Source organism: Colobus angolensis, unplaced genomic scaffold (genome assembly GCF_000951035.1).
Source record: "Colobus angolensis palliatus isolate OR3802 unplaced genomic scaffold, Cang.pa_1.0 Scaffold479, whole genome shotgun sequence".
Taxonomy (NCBI): domain Eukaryota; kingdom Metazoa; phylum Chordata; class Mammalia; order Primates; family Cercopithecidae; genus Colobus; species Colobus angolensis.
The window spans coordinates 377,744-396,854 of NW_012118254.1; the positions used below are offsets into that span (position 1 = coordinate 377,744).

Here is a 19,111-nt window from a genome sequence, read left to right on the forward strand (position 1 = left end):
CGGGCAGGGGCGAGCGGAGCGGGAGGGAGCGGACTGCAGCAGGCTCTGTCGAGGAAAAATCTTGCGGTCGCGGATTCCCCGCCTTTTAAGCGCAGCCTCGCACTCCCCCCGCCCCACGCAGGGGCGGGCCTTGGGGAACTGCGGTCGCCCACTGGCCGCCGCGCGCCGCTCCCCTCCAGCTCGCCTGCGCCTCTCACTGACTCTCTCCTTCCCTAGCTGCAGCTAACTCGGGTCGGGAAAATGCGACAGCGACTGCCCACTCGAGGTCGTCATGGCGACAGCCAGTGAACGTGTTCCTCTCCTCGGGCAGGCCCCCGAGTGTAGAGGAGCTGCTTCGCGAGGCGCAGCTCAATCTCCAGAGCCTGTTGCAAGGTACCGAGAGGGAGGGGGGCTGCGGCCGGAGCCCAGAGGCGAGATGCGCAGCGGCAGGAGGGAGGCAAAGAAGAAAGAGGACAGGGACCAGCAAGATAAAGAGAGAGAACAGTTTAAAAACAATCGACAAAGCAGTTTCCAGCTGCCACCTTTCAGCCTAATGATTCTGAAAGAGGCTATTTCCAGGGCTGTTTCCCCCCATCCCCACCCCCTTTTTTCAGCTCAGTAGCCCATGGGGAAACAAGGACAGAGACTGAGGCAGGGCCATAAGTCATACCATTCACCGAGAGCTGGGTGGGAGACTCCCACAATGTGGGCCCACATTCCCTCCAGTCCCCCTCTTGCCACATCGCCCATGCCTTTGGGATGCTGGCACCAGAAGATAAAGGGGGCATCTGCAGGATCTCCCACTCTGGGCTTCACTCACTCTGCTCTTACAATAACCGCCCCTGGATAGCTACTGCCTCACTAAAGTAAGCCCAATACACAGCACCCAGGGGTCACCTATTTTGTCCTCCTAACCAGCCTGAGCTTCTCTATGTAAAGAATCACATCTTACTACCCTGGGGTTTCCAGAAGCACCTGGCACAAGGCTGGATTCCCTCCCCACCTGCCAAGAGGTGCTCAGTGGATGTTAAGCATGAAAAGAGGTCTTGTCAGCACTCCTTTATCCATACTAATAAAGGTTAACTCTAATGGCGAATAGAAAACTGCTGATGGGCCACCAACGGGATGACAGCCATAACCCCCACCCCCTACCAGGGCAGTGGTAACCTTCGAAAAGCAAGATGCCAAGGGACACCATGAGCCTTGTGTTCAGATAACAAAGGAGTTGCCACGCAGAAAAAGAGTTGATGTGCTCTGTGTTGCTACCATGGCAGAATTAGGACCAGTGAGTGGAAACCCAGAAGGAGGCACATTCCACCTCCAGATAAGGAAGAACTTTCTGACACGCCTGACAGCCCCAACTGTCCGTGGAAGAAATGAGCTGCCTTGGGAGGGAGGGAGCTCCCCTTCCCTGCAGGTGTGTGCGCTGAGGCTGAAGAAGCACCTAGAAGGGCTGCTGAGGAGGGAGTCTGGGCACAGAATGAGGTGTTGGACCAAAGAACCCCAAGAGCAACCCCAAATCTCTATGATTCTAAGAGTCTTTGTTCAGTGTACATACAGCATGAATGTCCCTTCTCTACTCTCACTTTCTTCATGTATTCATCAAATTCATCGCTTCAATCAACCCCATTCAAATCTTGTGCATCCTTATTCACTGATGATGCCGCTGAACTTCTGCCTCTTTTGTGCTGTTACCTCCTCCTTCCCTCTCCTTCACCTTAGCCCTCCTAGACCTGACACCACTCACAGCAGGACTAAGGTGCAGGGAACCCGGCCCACAAAGGCTCAAGTAAGAGTTCTTGACATCCAAGAAAGAACTCCATATTGGACTTCCTGGTGTAAATCTCTTCTTGCTTCACGCAGGTCATTTCCTTGGTAGGGTTGCAAAAAACCTTAAGAGCTGCAGGGCTTCAAAGAGAGAACCTTGCAGTCCAAAGTAGCAAAAGGTGTCTGCATTCTGAGCCTCTTTTCGTAACTGAGCACTCAAGGGGGGGGTCATTGAGATAAGGGCTTGGTCCCCAAACCACCACAGCATGAATTTATTGACTTTCTCTTCTCCTCGACCCTCATGGTCCTGGGAAGCAAGCACTTTTCCATTTCCAAATCCAGTGGCTCGAACACCTGGAAATAGCCTAAAGAAAATGCAAGTCAGGCCTGGCAGCTAGAACAGGAGCCCTGGCTCGTGGCCCTTCTCCGGCCCAGCGCTTGGCCGTGGCACCCTAGAGTGTGTGTCTCCACTGTGCTATTTTTCAGAAGAATATGAGGAACAGTATTCGGAGGCCAGACTTGTGGGGCAGACCTTCCGCTCTTCTGATGAGGCCACTGAGCCCACCCCCAACCCAAGGCCCCAGTCTGCCAGGCGTCTGGAGTTTGTATTGATGGTGAGTTGCCTCATCCCCTACCTGGGAGAGCCAGCATGCACGCACTGACAGGAGACCTCCAGCTGCTTACGTTACCCACTGGAAGCTGCTCACCTCTGCTCACCAGCAGAGCTACCCTGAGGCCCCACTGGGATGGGCCCTGCACAGCAGGTGCCTGGCCTCGCGGCCTGTCCACGCTTTCCTGCCTCCCAGACGAAGTCTCCAACTACCCAGCCTAAACAGCCACCCTATGGGCACTGGCTCATCGCCGGGCAGGAATACACCCTTTCCATCACCTTCTCTCCCAACAGCCTACAAAACGGCAGCTGAGAGAGGATGAGACTACCACCCAGGGTGTGAGGGCCCCCGAGGCCTCCCTGAGCCTGTCTACCACAGCCGACAAGCAAACTGCCTGGAATAACCTCTTCCCTCTGCCCATCCTAGAGGAGAAGCGGTGGCCTCAGCCTTGCTCCACGCAGTCTGACATTGTGCCCATCAACATCTCTGGTAGAGTTGCTTAGCACCGCCTTCTTCCCTTCATGCCTCTACAGACCATCTTCTTCAATGCACTGGGTGTTGGGGGAGGGAAGTGAGACTTTCTTTGCTACCAGCTCACCTTGCGCTGTCATGGTCATGGCTCTTGCCAGGGAATGGAGGCATGCAGAAGAGGGGGCGCTGGCTGCTCTTTCTTCACCCCCTCCTGGCACTGCCACCCTGAGACCATTTGATAGCAAACAAAATTTTCTTAACAGAAAGCTTCAAAGTCTTATGAACTTGTGTGCTCTTCAGAGCACATATGGAAACTTAAAGTTTGTGAGTTCTGTTTGGGTCAGGGCAAGACAACTTCTTGTGCCCACAGCTGGGTTTGGAGTACACTGATAAGAGTCGGAGGGGGAGAGTAGGGTTTGGAGTGCTGGTGGTAACAAGGGAGGATCACACCTGGGCACAGACCAAAAGCCTGGTGGCACTTTCACTGGACATTAGTCTTCTAGCAAGGTGGGCCTCCTCAACTTGTTTGGCAAGTTTTCAAGAAAAGAAGTGGTAGAAAGGTCCTAAGGCCAAAAAGATCAAAAGGGGACCCAGTACAACTTTGAGAGTGGGGAACATGATGTATTATATGTAGCCCAGCTGGCTGTGGCTCTGAGGGCATGTGGCACACTATACCATGCTCACTATTAATCCATGATCTACACTCCATCAGCTGTAAGGGGAAGAGAAGGAGGGCCAGTCATTTGAGAAGGAGATAGGGCCAAGCAGCATGATGAAACCGTGATCTCAGTAACCTAAAGGGATCAGAGGGGTCCTGTGAGCCAGCGCCAGCCTGTGCTCTGCTGGAAAATGTTGATAAAGATGATGAGGACAGCTCTGGCCACATGTGGCAGTGCTCCCTGGATATGGGGTCCTCCACTGTCACTGGCATCATTTCAGAAAATCAGAGGCGGGAAATAGAGCCCACAGCCTAGGGAAATATACCAAAAGGAGTGAGGGCTGATGAGGAAAGACTCCAGAAATGATGTTGAACATTTTGTGTCTAAATGTCTATCTTGGCCAGGCACAGTGGCTCACGCCTGTAATTCCAGCACTTTGGGAGGCTGAGGTGGGTGGATCCTTTGAGCTCAGGAATTCAAGACCAGCCTGGGCAACATGGGGAAACCCCATCTCTACCAAAAATACAAAAGAAATAGCCAGGTGTGGTGGCACACACCTGTGGCCCCAGCTACTCGGGAGGCCGAGGTGTGAGGATCGCTTGACCCCAGGAGTCAGAGGTTGCAGTGAGCTGAGATGGCGCCACTGCACTCCAGCCTGGGTGACGGTGAGACTTTGTCTTTAAATAAATAAATAAATGTCTGTCTTCCTATCGATGAGGCTGTCCCTGAGCTTTGCCCACAGAGCCACTTGCTGAGGAGTCTGTGGACGTGTGCAGCTGTGTGGCTAGTGGGGGAGGGTCTGGCTAGCCAGCTGCTGAATGAGAGAAAGGGAGGTGGAATCACAGACCTCGCCCCACCACCCTGCCTTGCCCTGACTCTGACCCAGCCATTTCCCAGCACCCAAAGACTGACCTAGCACTTTAAGAGAAATAGAGCTCTAAAAAAATTTTTTTAAATAATATTTAAGTAAGACATATTATTGAGGAAATCTTCCATTTTAATTGCGTTGAATTTGAAAACATTATCAAGTCAGTAAACAAACTGAATTAACAGGTATTTTGAAAGTACCATGTAACTCAGATGAAGTGATAACTATAATCTGTGTCAATAATTTCCCTAAATTGAAAAGCCAGTGCCAGGAAAAAAAGAGAGAGAGAGAGAAAGAGAAAGAAATAGAACTCAATCACCATGCTGTGGGCCAGCTTTGGTAAAACGTGACCAGGAGACTGTAGGACAGACTATCAGGCATCTTCCTGGATGGTGGAGGGCAGTGGGGCAGCCTCTTGGAGACACTGGCCTCACCTGGCCCATATAAAGACCTTCTCTGAGAAAAGATCACAGTCAGGCAGCATCTAGTCCCAGCCCGCTGCTCTACACCAGTGGTTCTCACCCCTGGCTGTACCTCTGAATAATCACTTGAAGACTTCTAAAAAATGCTTCTACCTGAGCCCTACTCCCAGAGATTTCAGTGTTCTGGGGTAAGGTCCAGGTGTTGCAGTTTCAAAAGCTGCCCAGTTGATTTCAATATGTAGCCCAGGGTTGAAAACCACTGCCCCCAAACACCTAAGACTTACAGGTAACCTGGGTGCAGCCTGGGAAACCCAGCATGCATGCCCAGGGCCAAGTTGGGAAAGATGGGGAAGAAGTGCCACCTGCCTTGGATGCTATTCATGCTCATCACAACTGCCATAATTCTCTTCTCTCAGGCCAATTTCCACTGTGCTTTAAACAGAAACCAGGATGCACCCAAGTGTCTTTATTTTGGCTACAGGGCAGCAGTTTGATAAACATGCAAGTTTGCGACATTCGTTGTTTAACACAGAGACAGCCGTGAACCCCAAGTCCACCCTGAGGCGGAGGCGGACCATTATTGGATTCTCTAACTTTTCCCAACGAGACCAAGGTGACCCCACCACAGCTGATTCCCCAGTCCCTTCCCCTTACCCACTCCCACCAATCCTGCCACCCAGGTGGTACTGTGGTGATGGGGAACAGGAATAATTGGGTGGAGGAGGGGGCCTCCGGATGTCCTGAAAAAGCCAATATGGTAATTAAGAATAGCTAAGGGCCTCGTGTCAAGGGCGTCAACTGAATATGGAGAATAGGTCTCCCAGGCTAATGAATCCATTACGTTATTGTTTCCCATTATAAATGTAATGTAACCAGATATGCCAAATTTAGGCAAATAGATGAGGAGAGAGGGATCCTTACCATCATCTTAACAGAACCATTACTACCATTAAGCGAATGCCGGCCAGGAGCACAGACCAGGGAGATAGCAGAGGGTAAGAGCCCTGGTCTTTCCGCTTACTAACCGGGAGACCTTGACCAAGTTACATAACCTCTCTGAGCCTCAGCTTCTTCATCTATAAACTGGGGATAATGATACCAACCCGGTGGAATTAGCATGAAGACTAGCGTTATTGTATGTAACTTGCCTACCATGTTCCTGATACATAGTCAGTGTCCAACAAATGGTGGCTGTTATTACAAATTCTCATAGCAGTAGTAGTTATAATAATAATAATGACATGACAGTATTAATTGTTTGTGTGTATGAGAAAACGTTTGGGGATTTGGAACATCCAAACGTTTTCCTCACATCTGTAGGTTATCCTCAGCCTCTTATGTTGCAAAGCTTAAAAGTGACTGATGCGAACAATGCAACCAGACTCTTAGCTTTGCAGTTTGGGCATACTCCAGAGTCACTGCTGGAGCCAAACGTCACACCATGCTGTCCTTAGTTCGGAAGCCTCTACTCTCATCTCCGGATGGATGAATGCTGAGGTCTGTGATGGTTTCATGAGCCTGGGGTGAAAGTATGGGGAAAATGCAAGGTAATCCCACATGACACTTCAGCTCTAAGAGGAATAATCAAAGCTGGAAAGTATTTGGCAGCCATCTGGACCATACAAGGGCACTGTGTGACTCACTGTGGGGTGACGGGCAATGACCCAATTTCCCCAGCATCCTCATCCATGGAAGGGAAGAACCAAGGAATTCTGACCAAGCTGTTGGCAAATGCTTCTTGGCAAAAAAGTTGGTGCTCCTGTCTCAAAACAGCTGGTGGGAGATCCCTTGCTGTAGCACTCATGTCCTGTGTTTATTTCCTCTAGGTCACAGCAACAGCCCAGCAGGCAGTGTGGCCCACTCTACCACCTCTGACCTCAGGCCCAGTCACTCAATTCCAGAAGGGGTTCATGGAAGAGTTGCAGTTGGTCAGGATGCTCGGTTCCCAAGTCTCACCTCGCCAGTACTGAGAACTCCTTCCAGTGAGCCGGACGAACCTCACCAGGCGCGGAGTGGCCCAAACCCTCCTGGCATGGAGAGCATGGGAATGGTGTACAGTGTCCCCAGTTCTTGCAATGGACCTACAGAATCAACCTTCTCCACTTCCTGGAAGGGAGATGCTTTTACCTACATGACTCCAAGTGCCACCAGCCAGAGCAATCAAGTCAATGAAAATGGGAAAAATCCTTCCTGTGGGAATTCTTGGGTCTCTCTAAACAAAGTCCCACCTCTGGTTCCTAAGGAGGCTGCTACCCTCCTTGTTGCTCGTGATAACCCAGCAGGATGCAGTGGGTCAGCTGGCTACCCTGAGCACCTTATTCAGCGAAGGCACATGCCCGAAAGACCCTCCAAGATTGGCCTTCTGACCAGTGGGACCACGAGGCTGGAGACAGGCCCCGGCGGGGCCAGCAGATTCCGGGAGCGGTCACTGTCTGTGCCCACAGACTCAGGCACTACAGATGTGGACTATGATGAGGAGCAGAAGGCCAATGAGGCCTGTGCCCTGCCTTTTGCCAGTACAAGCTCTGAGGGCAGTAACAGTGCTGACAACATCGCCTCCCTTAGTGCCCAGCAAGAGGCCCAGCACAGAAGGCAGAGGTCCAAGAGTATCTCACTTAGGAAGGCCAAAAAGAAGCCTTCCCCACCCACACGCAGTGTCTCACTGGTCAAAGATGAGCCAGGCCTCTTGCCTGAAGGTGGGTCAGCACTACCCAAGGACCAGAGGCCCAAGAGCCTTTGCCTCTCCTTGGAACACCAAGGACATCACTCGTCCCACCCAGATGCTCAGGGTCACCCAGCTGTTCCAAACCACAAAGATCCAGAAGGTACACAATTCTCCCACCACTGGTATCTTACTGACTGGAAGTCTGGTGACACCTACCAATCCCTGTCCAGCTCCAGCACTGCCACTGGCACCACAGTCATTGAGTGCACCCAAGTTCAGGGCAGCTCAGAGTCTCTTGCCTCGCCTTCCACCTCCAGAGCCACTACACCTTCCCAACTCTCCATTGAAGTGGAGGCCAGGGAGATATCCTCCCCGGGAAGGCCCCCTGGACTGATGTCACCCTCCAGTGGCTACTCCAGCCAGTCGGAGACACCAACACCTACTGTTTCCATGTCCCTGACCCTGGGCCACTTACCCCCTCCAAGCAGCAGTGTCCGGGTACGTCCAGTGGTACCTGAGAGGAAGTCATCACTACCCCCGACGTCACCAATGGAGAAATTTCCCAAGTCACGGCTATCATTTGACCTACCACTGACCTCTTCACCCAACCTGGATCTGTCTGGGATGAGTATCTCCATCCGAAGCAAAACCAAGGTGAGTCGGCACCACTCAGAGACAAATTTTGGTGTCAAGCTGGCCCAAAAAACTAATCCCAACCAGCCAATCATGCCTATGGTTACTCAGTCCGACCTACGTTCTGTTCGCCTGAGGTCGGTCAGCAAGTCTGAGCCGGAAGATGACATTGAGAGCCCTGACTGTGCCGAGGAATCCAGAGCAGAAGAAGTCTTCACCTTGCCAGAGAGAAAGACAAAACCTCCCGTAGCTGAGAAGCCTCCGGTGGCCCGGAGGCCTCCAAGTTTGGTCCACAAGCCACCATCTGTTCCCGAGGAGTATGCGCTAACTTCACCAACCTTGGCTATGCCCCCCAGGAGCTCAATTCAACATGTGAGACCACTCCCTCAAGACAGCTACACGGTAGTGCGGAAACCAAAGTCCTCCAGCTTCCCAGATGGCAGAAGCCCAGGGGAGTCAACAGCACCCTCATCTCTTGTTTTCACGCCTTTTGCCAGTTCCTCTGGTGCTTTCTTCTCAGGAACACAGCAGCCTCCCCAGGGAAGTGTGGAGGACGAGGGCCCCAAGATGAGGGCCCTGCCTGAAAGAATTAGCCTCCAGAGCCAGGAAGAAGCTGAGAAAAAGAAAGGCAAGATTCCACCTCCCGTACCAAAAAAACCCAGCGTGCTGTACCTGCCTCTCACTTCTCCCATAGCTCAAATGGAGGCCTATGTGGCAGAATCAAGGCTGCCTCTCAGCCCCATCATCACCCTGGAGGAAGACGCCAAGTGTCCCCCCACCAGCGATGACCTGCAATCACTTGGTCAAAGGATGACTTCAACTCCTCAGGCTGACAGTGAAAGGGAGGCAAGCCCTCTGGGTTAGTAAACTGTCTGTTGGCTTTTTCCTTCAGTCACAGGAGAGATGAGGGTGAGAATGAAGTGCCAGAGATGGAAGCAGATGCCCCAGAATAATTATCCTGATCCCAAGTCAGTGCGGGCACCTCTTGAGGGTTTGGGTTACTCTAAATAGGAACCACAGGCTGGCCTCACTGCCCTTGAGATCAAGACTAGCCCGAGGCAGATCTCCAAGGCCCAGTTTAGGCCACTCTCCCCTCTAAATCCCTGGTGCTGAGATAATGAAATCAAACTAGGTTCTAGTACCCTAGGACTTCAGCATCCCACGTCCCTAGCCCAGCGTGCATCCTATCATGGGAACTACTCCTCCACCTCACTGTACAGTACTTTTCACTGGCTGCACTGAGTTTAATTCCCTACATGAGACTCCATACCCCACCAGACTGAATTCATGTGCCATGGCAGGCTTGGAGCCATCTGAAACAATGGAATATGTTGCCACCAGCAGCCTCTCTTTGTGCCTTCCGGAGGAAAGGGAGCTCATTTTCTTGGGTGGTTTGACTTCTTTGGCTCTTCCTGGAACCATAAAATGTAATACATAATGTTTCTCATCCTTTCTTTTTCTGTCTCTTTTTGTTTTAATTGTGGTAAAATACCCATAACATTTACCATCTTGACCATTTTTAAGTGTGCAGTTCATTCGTGTTAAGCACATTCACATTGTTAAGCAACCAATCTCCCGAACTCCTTTCATCTTGCAAAATTGAAACTCTGTACCCAGTAAACAACAACTCCTCTTTCTCCCTCCCCCCAGATTCCTCCCTCCAACCACCACTCTACTTTCTGGTTCTATGAATTTGACTCTAGACACCTCATATAAGTGGAATCATACAGTATTTGTCTTTTTGTGACTGGCTTATTCCACTTAGCTTAATGTTGTCAGTGTTCATCCATGTTTCTCATTCTTCTCTGAACCCTTAACACCAAAAATTGAAATCTCATGGCCTTTTATATGCAGATTTTTACTTTCAGTATGAGTCAATCATGACTAAGCCAAGCAAATAAATCAAAGCCCCAGGTAGCTGTAGAAAACGCTTCCTCAGACTCCACAGTCTCCCCTCTGAGATTCAAGTAGATTCCACTCTAACCCACTGGGTGGGAGTCAGTACTTTAGATCATTCCCAGCTCCTTCATTTAGAGAAATTATATACAGTGTTTAAAACAAGAGAATGCTCAGGCCACCCGTTATAATGACAAAGGCATGAGAGAGTAGGGACCCATGCTGATCTTCACCACTCACTTCACCTTGGGCAAATCATTAAGCTTCTGAACTTCATGTTCCTCCTCTGCAAAATGGAGATATTAAAAATCTCCACCCTGCTGCCCTCACAGAGTTGCTTTGACCATCAAATGAAATAACATATGAGAACGTACTTTGTCCTATCTATTGTGGTCAAAGTCATTCCTTTTGGTTTTTTATGTCTAGGGAGTTCTGTGGAACCAGGCACCGAAGAAAAAAGTTTAATCAGTGATAAAACAGCCGAATGGATTGCGGAGGATGATGATGACGTGTTTGTGGCTTCACGCACAACTGAAGATTTATTTACTGTGATACACAGGTTTGCACCAGTTTCCTTAATTCTAATTGCAATTGCCTTCCCTTTTTGTACTTAAAGAAAAACTGCTATTCCACATTGAAATCCTAATTGTAAAAGAAAAAGAAAAAAATTAAAAGTAAGAAAAAACTGCTACCTCTAAGCAGCCATTAGAATCGCACCTGGAGGCTAAGTTCAGCTACCCACATATGTGAGCGCAGTCCAGGGCCTTGAATCTCAAATTCACTGACATCGTTGGGTAAAGTGGAGGAAGGGAGGGGAGAGGAGGACCAGGTGCCAAGTGAGAGGCCCCTCGTCTCTTAGCAACCACTTGGCCTATTGTGGCTCCATCTGCTCTCTCTTAGCTCTGTCTATAGTCAGAGACATTTAACCCTTCACAGAATTCCTTGTACCAAAAAAATCCCATCAAGAGGTGAAGTGGGGCACCAGGCAGCATATCAAAACAGGAACTTAGGCAAAGAGGAACAAGATGGGGACCAGTTATTGGACAGGATTAAAGGCAGGGTTTCAGCGACAAGAAAACTGGGAAGAGTCTTATTATTGGAGCTAGACCACCAGTCTAGAACAGGATCAGTCCCCAGGCTGTCCTAATTCAGAGTCACTGAGCTACTAGCCTTGACTCCTGAAATTCGTCCTTGGTCCCAGAACCTGGGCAGGACTGAGGCTACAGGCACAGGACAAGTGACTCCAGCTGGGGGCATTGAAAGGAATGTGGGGACGGGAGGGCCCAACAAGGGTCTCTGAGGATTTAGAGGTGAGAGAGAGAGAAAGCAGATCAATACGGCTGCTTAAAGGGCTGCCGCCTGGATTGTGTCACAGGCATGGGGGCCTGTGAAGCACTGGTAAATGTCTGCTGCATGAACTCACTCAAACCAAACTTTCTCTTATCTAGGTCCAAAAGGAAGCTGCTCGGCTGGAAGGAACCTGGTGAGGCCTTTGTGGGTGGCAGAACAAGTTCCCACTCACCAATAAAGAACACAGCTGAGTCTCCAATCAGTGAGTCTACCGCCACCACAGGGTCAGGCAGCAGTGCCAACCTAGATGCTGGCAGAAATGACGATTTCAAGGCCTTGCTACAGAAGAAGGGAAGTAAGGCAACTCCAAGGTCTCGTCCCTCAGCAGCTGAACTGCTGAAGACCACTAACCCACTGGCTCGGAGAATTATTGCACAATTTTCAAAAGACTATGAAACCACCGATAACCCCAGTACCTAAGCCCTGGGCTCAACACGCAGGATTTACTTACTAAACTTGAGTAGAGAAGAGGGAAGAGAAAGGGTCTTTAAACAGAACCATGGGAATAACAACAGAGCCTACATTTCTTTTACATTAACTCACATTCTGGACAGCAGGAGAGAGGCTACTTCATCTAGAGCTAAAATCATCTGGCACTTAAGCATCTTCAGACATTTTTATGTTTTCATACTTATAAGCTTGTCATGACTGACTACCGAGTTTCTTCTTATTTTCCCCCAGTGGTGTGCACTAACTAAGAAGAAATTTTCAGATGCCAGGGCACATGTGCCACTTTTTCAATTCAATAACCCGGCTGCTCCATCCCTGGCTCCTGTCACTGAGGAGTGCAGTGTGAGAGCAGATTGGAGGCTGCCAAACCTGGGGGGCATAGGATGCCATTGCTCATTATTCACTTTCCTAGGGAGGCTCTGATGGCCCTGTGTGCAAACATAGAAAGACTCTGATGCCTCCTCAACCACAGTTTAGCTTTCCCCTGCACTTGCGAGAGGTTTGCAGGGTGCGCTTATTTCGGCATGGGGTTGATTGGATGGCTTTTGTGGTGCAGAATATGACTGTGACTCCATCCTGAAACTTAATGCCTTTTTCAGTTTGATTGTCTACACGGAGATCAGGGTGATAAGTTTCAATAAACATATAGACATCCCCCACCCCCCTCGCAACTCCCATTAGCTAGAAAAGACCAGGACTGGGTTGCTTTGAATGAACCAAGTTTGACCAACAAACAAGACAGCCATTTGTCCACTCAGATCTAGCCGAGGTAACTCACAAGTGCACCTTGAGATCCTCCATGTGTCTGTCAACAGCGATAGCCAGGATCTGTGCCCAGCTCATGCTGCATTCTAAGAACTCTCATTTCATTTGTATATAACATTCATTACAGGAAGTAATTAACTGAAGGAACAGCTTCATCAAAGGCTCAAGGAGAATAGAAAGTAAGTGCATCTTGCCCCCCACCAGTCAATTCAGGTCGTGGTTTGTGGTGGTTTGGTTTTGTTTAAAGGAAGTCCGACTCTGTTCCAAAAACCAAGAACATATAAACTAAAGGGATCTATCCAAAATCTAAAAGGCAGTCTTGCCAGTTGCTATGGCCCGTAATGCACACACACCACACACATACACACAAAAGAGCTACTTTTTGCCATTTAGGTTCTGTGTTTGACCAGCTTTCAATTAACCTTGCTGGGGGAGAGCATAAGAACCTGGGTAAATAGCATACTGAAAGAGCTTCAGAATAATCATTGCGACCCCTCCCTGCCCCTACCCCCCACGAAGCTTATAGGCACTAACTATTCTTGTCAGCTCAATTTTCTAAGCAGAGCAAGAGCAGTGATTCATTTGATTTTTGTATGCCTGATTTCTGGGAGGTTTTGGAGGAAGACAAAGCATTGAGCAAAGAAAACCTGCTGACCAATGATGGAAAGTTAATTGTCTACTGTCTTCAAGAGGCAAAAAGAACAGTCAAATGAAATTGTAGCCTGCTTCACAAAGAGAGTTCCCCAGCCCCTTCCTACTTCACTCCCCACCCAGTAGATTCAATGGTCAGCCTCCTGGAGGATGCAGTAAGAGTTCCAGAGACAAGCAGTTCTCAACTTTGATAGGTTATATTGCCCAATGAGAAGCCACCTCTTAGCTCAACTGCCCACACTCCAGATGGACAGAGCAGCTGAAAAACCACACTAAGTACTGAGAAAACTTGGGCCTCTCACAAGAGAAGCCCTAGGCCTAGGCCCTTTGTTGTTATAGTTCTGAATCTGAGACTTCTGGAAACAGGCCAGGCCCACCAACTCCCTTGCAACCAGCACTTTGACACTTAAAATAATAAACAGCAAGGCCCAGTTGCTTTTGAAAGTACTAGAACTACTTGGTGTGAAGGTCTTAACCAAATTCGAAATTTCAGGGATTTTGCCTGAAACAAAATCAATTCATCCCTGGCCTCAGTTTATATATGAATGCCACTTTTGTCTGCTCCAGACTTAGAATTCCAAAAAACAAACATTTTCCTCTGTAGTAACTGAAGGAGCGTTTGTGCTTTTGCTTAGCAAAAGTGAAAGGACACCAGGGTCTGCTCCTTGGGAACCATTATGACTGGTTGAGTTAAAGCTGAGTATGGGACTCACATAGTATAGGCCTTGTTACTTCTGTTGACTTTCCTGGAAGTTTCTTGTTTACTATTTCTAATGGGTTTTGCCTCTCCCCTCACCTTGCTACCTCTGGAGGTTTTCCCAAAAGATTCTGAAGCTGAATGCTCAGACACCTTTATGTTTGTCAATTACCTTTAGTCTTGCTTTCCTCTACAATACTCTATATGCCTGGAATTCTTAGAATATCTTCTAGATCATCACTGTGGCCCACCCAGTGGTGTTCCCATTAGCACAAGAGGATTTGGGGCAGAAATCATATGGTCAGAGAGGACATTTAAGACTGGAAGTATTCATTTAATTTTTCAAATTAACTTTTTGTAAAGATGGGAGTCTTGCTATGTTGCCCATGCTGGTCTTCAACTCCTGGGCTCAAGCGATCCTCTTGCCTTGGCCTCCCAAAGTGCTGGGATTAAAGGGGTAAGCCACCGCGCCTGGCCTCATTTAATATTTTGCAACAGGTAAACATAGTCCCAAATAAACAACCAAACTGTAAACTTCTACTAATAACTAATTAACAGAACACCAAGCATCTTCCCCACTCCTAACACTCAACCTCTCTCCTACCTTTGATTATCATAACACCACTCTCTCTCCCACCCAGGCACTTACCACAATGTTTGTTGCCTTCTGCACTTGCTCTGCTGAGACTGGAGAAGAGAGGCTGAAAGCCCCTCTCAGAAAGGCTTACAGAGAATCCAACACTACTTCGATTACTAGTACAAATAATAATGATAATGATTTTTGAAGGTGGAATAGAGAAGAGATTTGAGTGAAATGAAGTTGGCCCTAGGAGGTCAGCTTCTATTTCAAGTTGTCCCTATCCCCTTTTTTCCTCCCCATTCCAATCAGTAGCAACAGATGGCTCTGCTAGCCTGACTTTGATCTAGTCACCATCCCCAGGGGAGGAGGTTCATTGTTAACCAAGGATGCTTTGCATTTGGTGGGTAGTCAGTACATGTTTTTGAGGATAGTTATTAATAGTACAATAGCAAGCTTTGCTGGTATCTCCTCTCCTTATCCTGCACTACTTGGCCTGCCTCAGCTCCTGACTGGGCCTCCCGCACCGGCCCCAACTTATCCCTCAGTCCCAAATCCCATGAACTGCATCCCTAGCACAACAACTCACCCATAAAGGAAGCGAGACAACAGGAAGCAAAATAAATAATTTTAGCTTAATGAACACAAACTGACCAGTTGATCTGGATGAATTACCTTGAACATGCAGACAGAGGAGATCCTACCAGGCTCTCCTAACGAGCATTGCACCTGACATCCAGTGTAACTATCTGGACAACACAGACCCGATTGCAATCTCTCTGTACCTGTCAGTCTAAGCAGATCTGTCCATGCACCTGCCCTCTTCCTCATCAATGAACAAGTCGGGGAAAAGATGAGTTCACGCTCAGTGCTCTGTTCCTCACTCGTTCCGCCTTTCATTATCAAGTCTGTGACACAATGGTGAGCTTTCGCTTTAATATGATTTGCTAGGGCCAGGACTAGGGTGAGGTGAGCGAGGCGCCTAGGGTGCAAAATTCAAAGAGGTGCCCACTCTCAGGGCCATGCAAGTGCCTTACCCTCGTCCCAGCCCTGTGATTTGCACTCTTTAAAGTAATATCAGTTTATCTTCTTCCTATGAACAAGTATAGTCCTTCTGATTTGGGGTGGAGGGTTAACTCCCTATCTCTTGTTGCACCAAATATTTTATTGCTACCTATTTTTCCATTGCTGTAAGTCTTTGTGTGCCTATACATTAAAGAATCTTTAGTAGTGTTAAAATATCGGAAAACATAGTTGATTTCTAAGTAATATGCTCCAGGTGGCAATTTAACACCCATTTCAGCAGGGATGCTCCCAGGGCCAGCCCTTCAACAAAAGAGTGACTGAGTTGGAGGTCTGTCACCAGGATCCTCCCTCTCCTCTTTCTGCTCCATTCTCCCAAACCTCGCTTCCCAGCACCAACTCTCCTCAGTGCCTCCTACTTCCTTCTCCTCCTCTCTAAGAAAAACATGCTCTCAGGAAAGGGATAAATTCATTTACTTTGAGATTATAAGGCTTAATGCTACCTCTTTTGAGGGTCAGTTGCATTTTAACAAGGGAAAAGCCTTAAGCCAAAGGAATGAAGTTCTACTTGCAGAATGTTAGGCATCAACTAGTTGTAGAAGTGTATTTTTCACCATGGAAAGGCCAAATTCCCTGATGCCTAACTCCAGAATATAGAAAATATCTTAATTGCCTGGAATCATTTGAGTTACTAGCGGATGGTCAATTAAATTGTCCTGATACCCAATGCTATTCAATATGGTTACTACCAAGGGACTCTCAGAAATGGCTACTAAAAGCCACTGAGAAGGTCTAGATCATTCATATTGTACATTGACATTTTTACATAAATGGAATTAATACTACTTACCATTTGAGTAAAGAACACAAGGATTTAAAGAGTCTGTGAAAATATGTCCTGTTTGTGAAAGGTGAAACTGTCCAATCCATGTCCCGTCAATGTCAGTTGTCCAGTATTGGTGGTGATTATTAATCTTATTGGAGGTAATCCTCTCAAAGCCTTTGCATGTATTTCAGCTACAAGTGACAAGGATATTAGGGATTTAAAAGGACAAGAGAGTGGGAAAGAGGTATAAGGAAGTGCCTTTGTCAAAATGCAGCAAAAAGTATAATGATATAAACATAATATGAAATAAGCAAAGTTTTAGAATACTTTGAAACAGATTTATAGAGGAATACATAGTAAATAGTTCTAGACACACATTTGGGGCATTTTTAATAAGATTAGCAAGAAGACATTTGCATGAGTAATGAGCAATGTGAAACGGGCATTATACTTTTGTTCAGTAAAGCCCAAAATCTAGGCCAATGGTTCTCAAAGTGCAGTTCCAAGAGCAGCAGCAGCAGCATCCCTGGAGAGAGAGAGAGAGAGAGAGAGAGTGTGTGTGTGTGTGTGTGTGTGTGTGTGTGCACATTCCAGTGATGTTACTCCTTCAAGCCCCTGAATCACTATAGCCACCACTCTCCAACTGATTCCAACCTTTACCATTATTTTGGCTCTCATCATAATGATCAGTCTCTGGCCAAGAGGTGTATATTGTTATTTTGGTCAGGCATATGTTTGTTTGGTTTTAAGAAATTATCAGATTGAGAAGTCTCATGTTTTATGGGACTCCGGTGCATATGCTCAAAAAAAATAAAAGAGAACTTATATTGGATCAACAAATTGCTCAACTTACAAAATCTTTGATTTGACTTAGCCAGCACATCTGGCCTGCTTTGGGTTTAAAAAAAAAAAAAAAGATTTTTTAAACTCACAAATGGAAAAAAAAGGGAAAGGTGTTAGATTTGTTTGGTATTACCAGCTCTTAAATACCTGCCTTCACCATGGTGGCTGTTCTCCAGTAAGGCTCTGGCAGAAGTAGATTTGATTTTAAGATTTTTGCCTAAATAGTGGAATTTGATAGCAATGAACTCCAAAACAAAATCTGAACTGGAACAACTAGTTAACCCCTCTCAGCCTCTTTGTAATGCCAAGCTTTATAGACATTTATTCCTTAGGTGGTCTTGAGCTTTTTCTAACATCCAATTTTATAAAATGTTATGCATGCAAATGCAGCATTGTGCTCATTGTACAAGTCACCTCAAATTCATTCCTTCCCCCATGTGTATCATGGTGAAGAAATATCAATATATGTGTGTTCTGAGGTCTTCTGATGAATTGTCAATTACAAACCTTTTCATTCATTTTTAAATGAGATATATTTACCCCGGCTAGTGGTTAAAATTTTTATTATATTTCATTGCTACTTTTTTCTACTGACTCCAAAGCTTACTTTGGGGAATACTTCTTATTTCTAGATTGTTGTATTTATCTTATTTCTATATTTATCTGCAGTCTTGGAATGTTAGAGCTGAAAGGGACCAACCTCTCTCATTTCACTCATGAGGAAGCTGAGGCCCAGAAAGGTCAAATAACTTATATACAAGGTCACACAGTGAGTCAGCGGTGGGGCCCAGCCTCAATTCCAGGTCTCCTGCCCTTGGGTCTAGTGTGGTTTCATTTAAAGCACTACAATTTATAGAAGACCCACAGCTGGCTTCTACTTTTATGACACATGAATTTCCCAGGTATTACAATGAACTAATATATGTGCTTTAAGGGAAAGTATTCAAGAGTTCTTTAATTCATTAATCCAAAGACAAACTGGATGTTCAGGTTAGAAACATTAGTTTCCCTCCAAATTCGATATGTGTACCCTACTTAGTACAATGGATGTTTTCCCTAAAAGTTGTGTGAAAAATGAATTTTTTATATATCAAGTATCATTTTTTCATAGGTAAACTTCCTATATAAGGGAACCTTCTGGTGACTTCTTTTTGAAAAACTGAGATTCCTCTTGTCATTTTCCCGTAGTGTCTTTACTTTTTTTAGTGCAAACTTTTGTATTTGGTGTTTATTTAAAAGTAGGGTACAACCCAACCAATATTAGCTTTCCCAGAATCTACTTTAGCCTTCCCTTCTTTTTTTTTCTTTTTTTTTTTGAGACGGAGTCTTGCTCAGTCACCCAGGCTGGAGTGCGGTGGCGCAACCTCGGCTCACTGCAAGCTCCGCCTCCCGGGTTCACGCCATTGTCCTGCCTCAGCCTCCTGAGAAGCTGGGACTACAGGCGCCCGCCACTACGCCCGGCTAATATTTTGTATTTTTAGTAGAGAAGGGGTTTCACCGTCTCGATCTCCTGACCTCGTGATCCGCCCGTCTCGGCCTCCCAAAGTGCTGGGATTACAGGCGTGAGCCACCGTAGCCTTCCCTTCTTAATCTTTATGAGAAATTTTCAGACTATTAAATGCTCATGAGATATTTAGTTGTGTTCTAGAAATTTCACCTGGCTTGATATTCTAGCAATCCCTGGGCTCAAATTCCAGCTCCATCTTATCAAACAATAACAGAATTCCCTAATCAGTACAAAACTCCCCATGCAGTCTCTTTTCCAGAACATTCTTTGCCTAATGTTCCTTAGTGTTGCTGTCTCTTTAGTTGGGGCCTCCTTCCTTAGTACATGCATACCTTACTATTCTGTGGAATTGCGAGCTGTGCATCTTTTAGAACCACACTAGTCAAATTGATTGGCATTTCCATTTATTTTCCATTATTCCCTTGTTTCTCCTGGACCTCCTCTGGTTTCT

The 19,111-nt window shown here is 47.1% G+C and overlaps 2 protein-coding genes across 2 annotated transcripts in view; both read left to right on the forward strand.

The window, feature by feature from the left end:
• NHSL2 (NHS-like 2) overlaps positions 1–11,741 on the forward strand; it is a 235,370-nt gene extending 223,629 nt beyond the window's left edge. Inside the window, exons 2-8 of the mRNA XM_011958882.1 lie at positions 217–372; positions 2,233–2,360; positions 2,651–2,846; positions 5,259–5,390; positions 6,604–8,934; positions 10,398–10,530; positions 11,420–11,741. Of these exons, the coding sequence (XP_011814272.1) occupies positions 217–372; positions 2,233–2,360; positions 2,651–2,846; positions 5,259–5,390; positions 6,604–8,934; positions 10,398–10,530; positions 11,420–11,741 (3,398 nt within the window). The remainder of the gene's footprint in view (positions 1–216; positions 373–2,232; positions 2,361–2,650; positions 2,847–5,258; positions 5,391–6,603; positions 8,935–10,397; positions 10,531–11,419) is intronic.
• Positions 11,742–12,353: 612 nt separating this feature from the next.
• The window catches only part of LOC105523859 (TPT1-like protein), a 17,268-nt gene continuing 10,510 nt past the window's right edge, over positions 12,354–19,111 (forward strand). Inside the window, 1 exon segment of the mRNA XM_011958883.1 lies at positions 12,354–12,715. The gene's annotated coding sequence lies outside the window, so the exon portion shown is untranslated.